Source organism: Pteropus vampyrus, unplaced genomic scaffold (genome assembly GCF_000151845.1).
Source record: "Pteropus vampyrus isolate Shadow unplaced genomic scaffold, Pvam_2.0 Scaffold137, whole genome shotgun sequence".
Taxonomy (NCBI): Eukaryota; Metazoa; Chordata; class Mammalia; order Chiroptera; family Pteropodidae; genus Pteropus; species Pteropus vampyrus.
The window spans coordinates 2,050,022-2,062,786 of NW_011888918.1; the positions used below are offsets into that span (position 1 = coordinate 2,050,022).

General features: G+C 42.6%; 1 protein-coding gene across 1 annotated transcript in view; it reads left to right on the top strand.

Moving 5' to 3' along the window:
- Window positions 1–12,316, top strand: part of LOC105297250 — a 33,633-nt gene extending 21,317 nt beyond the window's left edge. Inside the window, exon 3 of the mRNA XM_011367804.2 lies at window positions 11,365–12,316. Within this exon, the coding sequence (XP_011366106.1) occupies window positions 11,421–12,161 (741 nt within the window). The 5' untranslated portion in view covers window positions 11,365–11,420 and the 3' untranslated portion in view covers window positions 12,162–12,316. The remainder of the gene's footprint in view (window positions 1–11,364) is intronic.
- Window positions 12,317–12,765: the final 449 nt, after the last annotated feature.

Consider the following 12,765-nt stretch of genomic DNA (forward strand, 5'->3'; position numbering starts at 1 on the left):
TTATTTCTGTATTTCTGTCTTCGATATCACTGATCCTTTTCTCCATTTGGTCAACTCTATTTCCCAACCTTGCTATTTTATTTTCATCTCTTGCAGTGTGTTCTTCATCTCCAGAAGTTCTATTTGGTTCTTTTTCAGGGTTTCAATGTCCATTCTAAAAAACTCATTGTGCTCATCTAGTTGTTTTTTCAAGTCCTGAAATTGTTGGTATGAGTTTTTTTTTTTTTTTGGATATTATCGTGTCTTTTTTTTTAGAAGTACCATCCTGAATTCTCTGTCATTTAAGTCGCATATTTCTATATCTTTAAGGTTATTTTCTGGAGATTTTTATCTTTCTTTCTGAGCTGCCTTGTCACCTTGATGTTCATGGTGTTTAATGGACTATTTCTCCACCAGGGCATTAATGGAAGTGTATTCTGCTTTTTTTTTTTTTTTTTTCCCTCCAGAAAGATTTATTATATAAAGGTCTCTCTTTGGCCTGTTGCAAAGAAAATGCTTTTCTTTTGGTTTCCAGTAGGTGGCATCTGATCCTCTTGGATCCCCGCTTTATGTAAAGTCTTAATAATGGCTTTTTTTTTTTTAATTATTATATTCAGTCACACTCGCTACCCTCAGTCTCAGTCCCTGGCAATGTTAGTGACAGTTTTGGTAGTTTTTGTTCAAATTCCCCCGGGGCCCCGCAGTGTTCCATCTTAAAGGACATGGGGAGTGCCCTCTGGTTTAGGGGATGAGGGCTGTGGCTCAGCCTCGCGTTTTGCAACCACTGCTGGTAATAATCAACTGTTATTTCTCTGCCGTTCCACTTTTCTGCTTTCTGCCTTGATGCCTGGGCGCTGCCACTAGCTGCATGGAACTCACAGCTCTCCCAGGCAGGGCTGTTCAGGGAACTCACCGCACCTTTTTTCCTCCCCCTCCTCCTGCAGGGAGCTCCGGCTGGGAGAGGCGGCTTCTTTGTTTCTTCCAGTCTACCGCCCGACTCCTGGTGTTCTGACCTGTGTTAGCTCTTATGTGTAGATCCCACACTTAGACATGCTGGTGTGCAGTTTGTGTGTTTTTTGTTGAGTTTTCGATGTTCACCTTATTGTTGTTTCACAGGGAGAGATCTGAAGACGTCTCTCACTCCGCCATGTTTCTGACGTCACCAAAATAAACTTTAAAACAAAGGCAAAGAAGGACCTAGTAATCCCATTTCTGGACATTTATCTGAAGAAACCCAAAATAATTCTTTGAAGGGACGTACCAATCCATATGTTCATTGTAGCATTATTTACAATCTTGCCATCTTACAAAATGAAATCTTGTCATCTGTAACAACATGGATGGACCTAAAGGGTATTGTACTGAGTGGAGGAAGTCAGACAGAGAAAGACAAATGCCATATGATTTCACTTACATGTGGAATCTAAAGAATAAAATAAACAAAACAAACAAACTCATTTACAGAGCATTTTCATGTTTGGCAGGTGGGAAGGGGGTTGGGAGAGTGGGTGAAAAAAGGGAGGAATTAAGAGGTACAAATTGATAGTTGCAAAATAGTCATGGAGATGTAAAGTATAGCATAAGGAATATAGTAAATAATATTGTAATACCTTCATATGGTGTCAGATGGGTACCAGATTTATCAGGATGATCAACTCATAAGTTATATATATGTCTAATTACTATGTTGTACAGCTGAAATTAACATAATATTGTATATCAGCTGTAATTGAAAATATTAAAAATTGTTTAAAACAAAAGAGAAAACATTGTATTTTTTTTACAAGTAAAAATTCAGGCTCCCTCTATTTTTTTATTCCACTATCCATCGGGGAACGTCTTTGTCTCCGTCTGGAGATGGCATTTCAGACGGGGAAAGAAAGAGGGGAGGGAGAGCCCTTTCCATTTGAAGGTACGACCTGGAAGGTGCACACCTCACTCCTACTCACGTCCCCTTGACTAGAATGTTTTGGGCTACAAGAGAGGCTTATTCAGAGCTCCTATGAGCCCAGGTAATAATTCTAGTACTATGGGAAAAGGGTAGGATGGCAGCATCTGCCAGAGGCTGTGCTTTCAAAACTTCTGTTTCCATAGGCCATGGCTTTAGAGCTGGTCATGAAAAAATGCTCCCACTTCTTCCTGATGGTCTGCATATATCTTCTCCCACCATCCTTCCTTTGTGGGGCTGGAGTTCAAGAAGATTTGCCCAAACCATTTTAGAGGGAAGGCAATTTTGAGATAATGGGATGCTATGGTCTGTCCAGAGTCTACCATTCCCTCAGACAGGGCATTGGGCCCTACCCTCATGGTTCCCATAGTCACTGCTGCTGAAAGAAAAAAAAAATACTTAATGGAGTAATGTCCACATCCAGTCCCATGTCCACTCCTCCATGTGGAGTTGCACTATGGAAAGGTTGAAGTGAAGATATTCACCTTTTCCAGTTGATAACTCCTGTATGCAGTTCCGTTTTTTGGTAGACAGTATGTCCTCTGGCTTAGATTGGGGGTGGTGCTGTGTATTTGCTTATCCGGAAGTCTTTTCCATCTTATATTTCTTTCCGCTACCTCCTATAGATGGTATAATGGGCAGAAAGTCCAGGTTGTGTCTGAAGGAGGGCCAGTCCTGCACGTCAAGGATAGTTACATGAGTTCTTCATTAGAGCACTAGCTCTGTTTTTCTCATATGCTAATCCTTGGTCATTGGTAAGGATCCCTACAGTTAGAGCTGCAGTATCCTCTTACACACGACAGCGATCATATGAAAATAGTCTCTCTCAGTTATGGTATATTGTATGCATATGTACCACACAGTTCTCATACATTGTTGCTCACTCGTACTACATAGATATGAGGCCTGTACATACCATTGGTCAGGCGAAGGCCCATTTGGGTCCTGGCCTCGAGGATGCATTATAAGGGTAGAACAACATCCAAGATGTGTCTTGGCACTGTCACTGCTTTATCTTAGGATGCTGGATCATGATCTCATGCACAAGCTACATGGTAACGTGCTTTCAATGTCGTGATTCTTTATAAACCAGAAATCCTCCAGGTGAGATGATCCACCTGAACATTTCAGTAGGCGACAACTGACTGGCTCTTAAGTTCAGGGTATTGGTTAAGTCTTTAGTTTCACCACAACTCCTATCCCACAGGGAATTCTCCTTGATGATCCACCTCTGGGTCTTCTAGGCCCCAAGCACTCTGTCATCTTCACTGTGATGGCCCTGGAATTTCCATAGATATTTGGGTTATGATTTCCTCTTGGCTGCTGTTTCAGAGAACACCAATTTACTGTCCTGGCCCTTTATTTGTTAGAGTATACCCTCTGGTCATAGTCCTGAGTCTTGGTGACCTGGTCTATTTCTGGGCAAGATGTTATTTAATTCAAGCCAAGGCACTGTGAAATACATAATTTTCAAAATCTTTCTTGGCCCAAGTAAGTTGTTACTTATTTACTTACTTATTCAGCTCCTCTAGGCCCTGGAGATACCATAGAGCAGAGGTCCCCAGCCCCCAGCTTGCGGACTGGTACCAGTCCATGGCCTGTTAGGAACGGGGCCACACAGCAAATAGTGAGTGGCGAGTGAGCCAGCAAAGCTTCATCTGTATTTGCAGCCACTCCCCAACACTAGCATCACCGCCTCAGCTCCACCTCAGATCATCAGGCATTAGATTCACAGGAGCACTGGTCTCTGGTGCAAAAGAGGTTGGGGACTGCTGCCATAGAGAACTCTACTTCTTTGTGTTTTCAACAAGGTGGTATTGATGAGTGTTAACCACCTCTGATGGGTGGGGCAACTTATGGGTTTTCAGAGTGCCTTCCTCACCACACACAGTGTGGGCCTCCACTCTGACACTGAAAACTGGTACCACCTCACTCAGCTTCACTGCTGCTTTTTGACTGGTCTGCTTCTGTGGCAGTCACCCTTCTTGGCTCATGTGTGGACCTTGGGAGTGAGGGAGTGAGGCGATGTCTTCTGAAACACCTTTTATCAAAACTGGTCTTGAGATGATGGATGTTGCCTGGGACACCTGGGTTCTCATGCCCAGAGCCCATGGGACATTGCTTTCCTCCTCTTAGCCTACTTTATTAATATCTCAAGTGAGCTTCCATCTCTTGGTGGTGGTGAGGCAAGGGCCTTACCCCGGCAGTGTATGTACTTGTGCATTTATAGTCTTGGCTGGAGGCCCTAGGAATACAGATGGCCCTCTTCCTTCTTTCTCTTTTTCACAAACATGTTGTTGCCTCAGCCACAGGTGCTGGGTTTTACCCACTGCCTCTGTTTCCTCCTACTCATTACCAGTATCACTTTTTCCTGAAGCTGGGCTGGAGACTATTCATTCCTAGCATTTCCCTTCTCAAACTTCCCCTGAGCTCACCCATCCTGCCTTCTGTAATTGTCACCAGATCAGCGAGTTAGGGAGGTAGAGTCCAACTAAAGACTGGATTGAAGGAGAGCTGGAAAATTCTAAGAGAATGTCTCTTTTAAATGGGGAGGTCATAGCACTATAAACTGCCCTAAACTCCCAGCGCTAGGCTCATGGGTTGTCCCGATTCCTTGAAAGTGCTATTGGCATTTAGTTCTCCCAGGCTGGGTATGCTAATCAATGGACCAATTCATAGAAAGCTCCATCCCGAATGTGGAGAGCACCCCTGCTGATATCCTTGTAGCTAGCAGCCTGTTACAATTAGCAAGGAGTACCCTAGGGAAGGCCAGCCTGAACCACAGCCCCTCCCTGCCCCTTAAACTTCATCTCATCTAACCCTTTGGGTCTAGTCCAGCCCACGGTGGGACATGTTGAGGGCCTTATCAGGCCAACTCTGTGACAAGGCATGGCAGGCTTTTGCTCATCTTGAACTTTCCTTGTTTTTGTCTTGAACCACAAGATTTTTCTGACAAAATCCTGCCAACATCTGCCAAATGGGACCTGCCAGCCACAAAATCTGAGCTGGTTTTAATGAGAACTGTGACATGGTTGTTTTCCCTTCATTATGTTATCAAACCAGTACCCAGGCTGTACAAAGGCTGTTCATGAGGCCAGGATAGCAGTGGTGAGGGTATTTGGACTCCCAGTGCCTTCCTTGTCCCTTCTGGAGGCACTCTAAAGTTCCATGGTTGTGGTAGGAGAGCGGGGAACCCACTAAGTTAGATCCTTTTAAATCCTCTGCCACCTGGTTCCTGCAGCCTCCTTCTACCTCTATGGCCATAGTCTCTCCTTTGTGCATTGTTCTCTAAGGCTCCATCTCTGTGCAGAACTGGGATACTGCTGTGCTGAGTGGTAGGAAGCAGTTAGCGACCCAGGGCCATCAGAGATCGGCATGAGTCGTGGGCACCCAGAAGTTACCAAATGAGAGAGAAGGGAAAGGAATGAGGGCCAACTGTGTTTATGAAATTGCTGATACTCAATCATTTTTGATCTGCAAAATAAGCAATTTAATCTGGTTCACATTAAAACATCAGAAGTTACTTCAGGAGGGCCCTTGTCCACCTATACTTAAAACAAGGCTATTAGAAGCTTAGGTAGCTTAGGTGAAGATAACGAGAAACAATTAAATCAGAAAAGACTCCTCTTTAAAATTAGCAACATTGTGGTTCCAAAAGGTAATGAGGTGCTGGAGTGTCCTATGAAATCACATACAGCCAGCAAGTAGCTCTTTTCCCACAGAGAAGTTTATAGATGACTTATATGACCCCCTTTGCTATTGCAGGAGGACAGAGTGGTGTAGCAGATCTCTGTACCTCTGAGACTGGGAAGCCTGTCTGGATAATTTTTCAGAGCAGGTCTTAAAGTTCCATCATTCTATGGGTCTGCACAGTAAGCTGACACAGAGACTGGCAGCTAGGGTCTTGGAAATAGGGTTGGTAAAGACTTGGTACTTCCTGGATTAGCCCAGACAATTCTCTGCAAAAACAAAAGGCTGATGTAAGGAAACCTCCACTGGAGTGCAGAGGGTGAGCTGCTACGGCCCATGGAATCTTAGTCAAATTCTGAGCCTTATCCTCATCTATAAATGGGAATGACAATATCTACCTGTTAAGACTATGTTGGTCTGTTGGGGCTGCCCTAACGAAATAACACAGATGCCTTATCAAATGCCACTTGGTGGTCTAAAAAACAAAATTCATTTTCTAACAGTTCTAGAAGCCAGAGGTCTAAGATCAAGGTGTTGGCAGGCTTGGTTTCTGGTGAGGCTTCTCTTCCTGGCTTGTAGATGGCTACCTTCTTGCTGTGTCCTCACATGGCCTCATCTCTGTGGGTGCATGGAAAGAGAGCAAGCTCTTGGGTTTCTTCCTCTTCATATAAGGACTCCAGTCCTATCAGATTAAGGCTCACCCTTATGATCTCATTGAACCTTTATTACCTTCTTATGGGCCCCATCTCCAAATATGGTCATGCAGCGGGGTTAGGACTTCATCATATAAATTGGTGGTGGTGGGGGGTGCACAATTCAGCCCATAACAGACTGTTTTGAGAGTTGCAAGACATAGATTATGCTCTGAATATGGTAATATTTTTGATGTGGTTCATAGAAGAGTTCAAGTAGGTTACAGAGAATCCAGCTGATGAAAAAAGATATGAACAAACCAAGACAAAGATACCCCCTAGATCCTTGGTGAAGAACTAAAAGTTAATAGCACACCCCTACTCTATATTACCAATATTTTGCTACACTCCTCTTTATGCTTAAATTAGCTGTTTAATAACAACCTAGGGTTCTCATTTCTTGATGCCACATTCTCCCTAACTGCTTACATTCAATCAGACACCATATGTCCCCACTTCCTGTTGGTTCAGGCCTCCGCCCTTTATGGCTTAGATATTAACTGTAGCTTCCTCTCTGGTCTGTTGTCTCCATTCAATCTAATACACTCATACCACAGACAGGCTGGTTATATAAAATATAAAATAGGTCATGTTGCTTCCCTACTTGAAATGTTTCAGTGACTTCCTATCATTTTTAGGGGATTGTGGTCAAAGTTCAGGAGCCCATATTGAGAAGATTAGGTTAGCAGCCCCTCGTAAAGAGTCCCATTGTAGCCAGGCTCAGTGCCTCTGGATGTGCCTCCGATTACCCTCACATCTGCTCAAGACTGCTGCTGCTAATTTCTTTGTTCATATCAATTGAGATGATTAAAAAGAACACTCAGGGTTTTATGCACCACTATTCTTAGAGTCTATTACACCAGGCTGCCTGCTCAGTAGGAGTGGCTTAATGAAGCTTTCTTTGTAAATTTGGGAATGAAACATCATTTAAACACCCAGTGGCATAAGTTTCCAAAGGCAACCACAACTGTATCTCCCATCTCGTATAATTTTTTATGCGAGACCTTGCCTCTTACCTCATCAGGGTTGGATCTATTTCTTTCTCTGTGGGTTCAAGATGGCAGAAGTGACATCGTGTAGCTTCTGAGGCTAGCGCCTAAGAGGCAAGAATAGTTTCTGCTTTTATGCTCACTGGGAAGCCAGCTGCCATGCAGTAAAAAAAGTTGAGATAAAATACTAAGAGATGAGGCAGCACATGCAGTGAGAGAGGCCATGCCTGGAAGCTGGACATGTGACATGTGAGTGAAGCCTTCTTAAACCTTCCGGCTCAGCCCAGCTGCCATCTGACTGAAACTTCATGAGATACCCCAGATCCGAAGAGAAGAACTGGCCACCTAGGCCCTGCTCAAACTTCCGACCCACAGTCATTAGAAATAAATAAGTCATTGCTGTTTTAGGTTACTAGGTTTTGAAATGGTTTGATTCACAGCAATAGCTAACCCAAACTACATTTTCTACCAGATTAAGCAATGAAATGTATAATTGTATTACAGAGAGCTCTAGCACATCCCCACTCCAGTTTTTATTCATTGTAATAATAGTAAAACAAATGAAAAGTAGATTCACATACAACTCCACTATTTCAATGTTTTATCTATTTTTACTTTTCTATATACTTTCTAGTAGCTGATAGTAAGCATACAGAATGAAGCAATGTTGTGTTTACCAAGCACATAGATTTTTGCAGTTTTCCCTTCTCTTGGTTTTGTATCTTTCATTCACACATTATACAAGAATTTGTTGAGATCTACTTAATGCCAAGCACTGAAGATTTAGAGTTAAATGACTGCATACTGGTTTTTTTTTTCATATGTTTGACCAAATTTAGATAACCGTTCTTTTGAAATCGTTCTTGAATTGAACACAAATTGATCCAGGTGTTTCTTTTTTTTTTTTTGTCTATCTACAAATTTTAGCTCCAAAGAATATATGGTAGCTTACAGTATGTCTTTTGGTATCAAACTGTAAAATTACAATAAAAAATATCAGGAAAGAAAAATAAATATACTGTGAACTTAGCCTAATAGAATTACTGTAATTGAAAATGTAGTTCTGAGATGTCAGGCAAGGCAAAGGAAAACAGCGAATTAGTCATTCTTATCTAATGAAGATGGAGATGCTGACTTCCCTACATGGGAGGGGATGAAAGTGTACCCAGAGGTAAGGAGATGGAGACAGCCCATGTAGATGAGCTCGTCTGTCAAGGAGCTTGGCTGTGAGGAAGACTAGAGAAGCTAGACAGTGGCAACAGGACGGTGGTGGGAAAAATTCTATAAAGAGGCAGAAATTGAGGATTCAGGGAGAGAGGGGCTGACTAATGGGGCAGGGTCCCCAGAAAGGACTAAGGATGGGATCTGGGACTCACTCGGAAAATGAGGGAGTTCCCTGGTTGGTGATTTCTGTTTATTCAGTTTAAATGAGATGGGAGTGTAGGAGAGAGGGGTTGGAGATTTGAAAAGAATTGGAAAAGTACCAGACACTCCTTGTTGAATCTGCTGGTACTCTGTTCCAAGTTCAGACTATTATAGCATCTGAATCCAGGAACAGACAGAAGGAAAAAGACAGAGTTTGACAGGAATATCACCAGGGCCCTGGCTCAACCTTCAGAGCAGTCTCCTGATACCATAAAAACCCTTCTTTCTAAACTATAGGAGACCTGATCTGGAAGTTCTCTTATACCGCTTTTCTGAGAGTGATAACGAGCAGGTGGCTTAGCCAATGGGGCAGCTAGCTGGGAGATTCTAAAGAGAGGAGCAGTTGGTGAGAAGGGGAGGTTTCCTGATGAGCAGAGGCCTTCAGTAGGAAAGGAAAGAAAAAGTGGGGGCTTCAGAGCTGTGACAACAAAGCAGGACATAAGTAGTCTAGACAGAATACATTCCTGTAGAAACTCAGCTGCTGCAGTGAAAACCTGGGGTTTTAGTCACTGTTCAACACCTATTACTGGAGATTTGGCTCTTCAATTTGAGCTAACTGGGATTCAGCCACGAAGCTGTCATTGAAGGAAAAAAAGCAAAGAGCCGTGGGCCTAGACACCAACTGTTTCATTTATCACGAGAGTTGGCAGGTGAGTGTGGGGGGCCCCACTGTGGCTTTCCCCCTTTCTTCCCTGTCATCTCAGGCCCATGAGCTTGGAAGCGGGCGAAGTAATTGTGGGGGAGTTTCTTAACCATTCTAAATCTCAGTTTTCTTATCTGGAAATTGAGAATATTTATCTTATAAGGTTATTCTAAGGAATAAATGAGGTAATGAATGCAGTCAGTTGATAGCAGAGTGCTCAGTATATGTATCAGTTCTAGTGTCCCCACATGCCCTTTTAGCTTTTGTTCTTGATCATCCACCTTCTTTGGTGGGATGGCTGGGCAGTCCTGCATCTGCTAGCTTACTTTGGAGGCTGGCTCTCATGGTTCTTATGTACGGGCTGTCCAACTGTGACCTGATACTTAAGATAATTTAGAAGTATTGCCGAGTCTCAGGTACCCTTTAAAGAGACTTTTCAGCACTAGCTGTGACAACTAGTGTGTGACAATTCATAACTAGTTGTGACAATTTTTTCAATAAAAATCCAAAGCATTTTTTAAAAAATCCAGAGAATAACAAGTGTTGACAAGGATGTGGAAAAATTAGAAACTTTGTGCATTGCTGATGGGAATGTAAAATGAAACAGCCACTATGGAAAACAGTGTGGCGAGTCCTCAAAAATTAAACATAGATTTACCATATTATCCAGAAATTTTACTTCTGGCTATATACTCACAAGAAGCGACTCAAACATACATATGTTCATAGCCCCATTATTCACAATAGCCAAAAGGTGGGAACAACCCAAATGTCCATCAACGAATGGATGCTTCACCAAATGTGGTATATCCATACATTGGAATATTATTCAGCCATAAAAAGGGGAAATTTTGACACATCTACAAATTGTATAAAACTTGAAGACATTATGGTGAGTGACATAAGCCACATACAAAAGGACAAAGATGATATGGTTCCTCTTAGAGGAGCTTATCAGAGTAGTCGAATTCATGGAGATAGAGAGCATAGTGGAGGTTGCCAGGGACTGGAGAGAGGGGGGAGATGGGAGTTAGTGTTTAATGGACACAGAGTTTCATTTTGGGAAGCGAAAAAAGCTCTGAGATGGATAGTGGGGATAGTTGCACAGCAGTGTGAATATACTTAATGCCACAAAACTGTACACTTAAAAATAGTCAAAATGGTAAATTTTGTGTTATATATAATTTACCACAATAAAAAACCCAAAGCATTTATTAAGTACTCTAAATCTCAAGTTAAGTGATTGGTCATTATCATTTACAAGAGAGGACAAACTCTCACAATTAACCAAATTGGGCTAATAAAAAGATTTTGAATGTTTTACTCTTCTGTAAAGCTAATATATCCAAACTACCAGCACAGAGCTTGTTGTATATAGGCAGTCAGTAAGTGATCAGTATTTTTATTATTATTATAAATAAAGTATGGTAATAGGAACCCTCTGAAGAGCTGTGGATGGAACAGAAGTCATGTGCAAGAAAGAAAAGAAAATGTTTTACTCCTTTTCTCTATAGTCTTAGGAAATTTCCTGGCAAAGATACAAAGTATAGAAATTGCCATAGAGCTTCTAGAACAGCCAGACCCTTCCAGAATTATTAAATTCATTTATTTGTTCCTTCCCTTCTGTATTCATTTATCAAGTCTATCAGTTCCTTAATATATGTAATGGTCTATGTTGGATGATATGGGCATTGTAAATATGAGTAAAGTTTGATTCCTGACCTCCAGAAGCTTATAATCTAGTAGGAGGGATGAGATATACACACGTCATTGTAATGCAGTTGGCATGGTAAGAGGTGGACAACCTTTATCATAAGCTGAAATGTAGAGAGAGGAATAACCCCACTATGGGTATGCAAATACTGCTTGTGTGTAAAGATATGAAACTGAGAGCTGGTGGTGCATCTAAAACTTGAGCAGGCTTTTCGGATGTGTTGAGGATTCTTGGTACCTGCTCTCACGTTCTAACCCTGTGTTCTCTCTGCTTCCCTTTCTGAGGTGTGGTCGGAGTTCTCCGGGTCTTGGAGTCCGCTGTCCTTTGAGAGGCTGAGCAGATGGCTGCAGCAGCGGTGGCGGGACTGATCCCTGTGTTACACTCTGTGGCTGGTGACAAATCTGGCTACTACATCGGGCGGCAGCTGTGGTTTGGCTTCATCGCTGTGTACGGAGTGGTGGTGTACGTAGTCCGCATGCCCTGGTCCCTCATCCACGAAGATTTCTGGTGCCATGGCAATGTCACCAATCCTTGTTTGATAGAGTGTTTTGAAAAAAGTTTTAGCAGTCCTGTAGTGGGAATTTGGTATTTCTTTTTCTTCATCTTCCTGGCCCTCTTCTTCCTCATGGAATTCTTCATGGCTCAGATTCGGCATAAGCAGATCAAGGTCAAGTCAGTGGAGTCAGTGGCAGGTGAAGTGGAGGAAGGTTCCATGGTGGGAATCCAGGAGCATGTACCCTCTCCAAAGAAGTCAATCCTGAACTTTCACCAGGAGAAGATGCTTTTGCTTTTGTACCTCCTTTACTTCCTCCTGCAGGTTGGCTCACAGTGTGTGTTTTTGTTCCTTCTCATGTTCCAACACCTGCCCCTGGTGAGCCAAGCCATTATTCACTGCAGAACCGATAGTTGCCCTGGACCCTACCTATGCCTGATCAGGGGGACCATGGAGAAGCGGATGTCCATCTATACCCTCATCACCTTGTCCTTCATAGTCATCCTCTTCTGCTCAGGTTTCTTTATGTACAGTATCCATCATTACCTGTTAAAGGGGCTATCAAGTGCTAAGTTTTGGTTTGACTGATGTTTGGAAATTCTTAATACAAGTCTTTCCTCCCTTGCACTAGGAAGTTTATGTTCCTCTAAATATCATGTCTGGAGCAGAGCTTTCTCTTGCTAACCTTCTTTGCTTTCTTCCTTTATAAAATAAACATTTGTTGTTCTTGTTTTCTCCCTCTACAGCCAGGCTCAGATTGTCTAACTGTGGGGTGGGTGGCATACACTTGAAAACATTTCAGTGTTATTTCACAATGTGTTATCTAATTTGGTCCTCATCAGAAGCCTGTGACATTGAGCTTGCTATATCATTCTTCCAGTATCTTCAAATAAGGAAGAGTTTCCATTATCTTAGAACTATGAACCGTAAAGAGTCGAAGGGATTGACTGACTTCTGCCATGCCTCTCCAGTATTGGTTGTAAATACACAGGAGGTAATTCTTCTCCATAGGAAAACCCTCGGTGGGACTTGCAGGGGAGGTTCCCCAAGTTTCTAGGTATGGTTCTAGTCTTGCCATCTCACCTGAATCTCCAGGGAAGACTGAATAAATCTAGATGAGTCTCTCTGGGGAAAGAATGTGTGTGGCCAAGGTGGGGATGAGGTTCTGTGGAAGCAATGAACTGGGTCTACT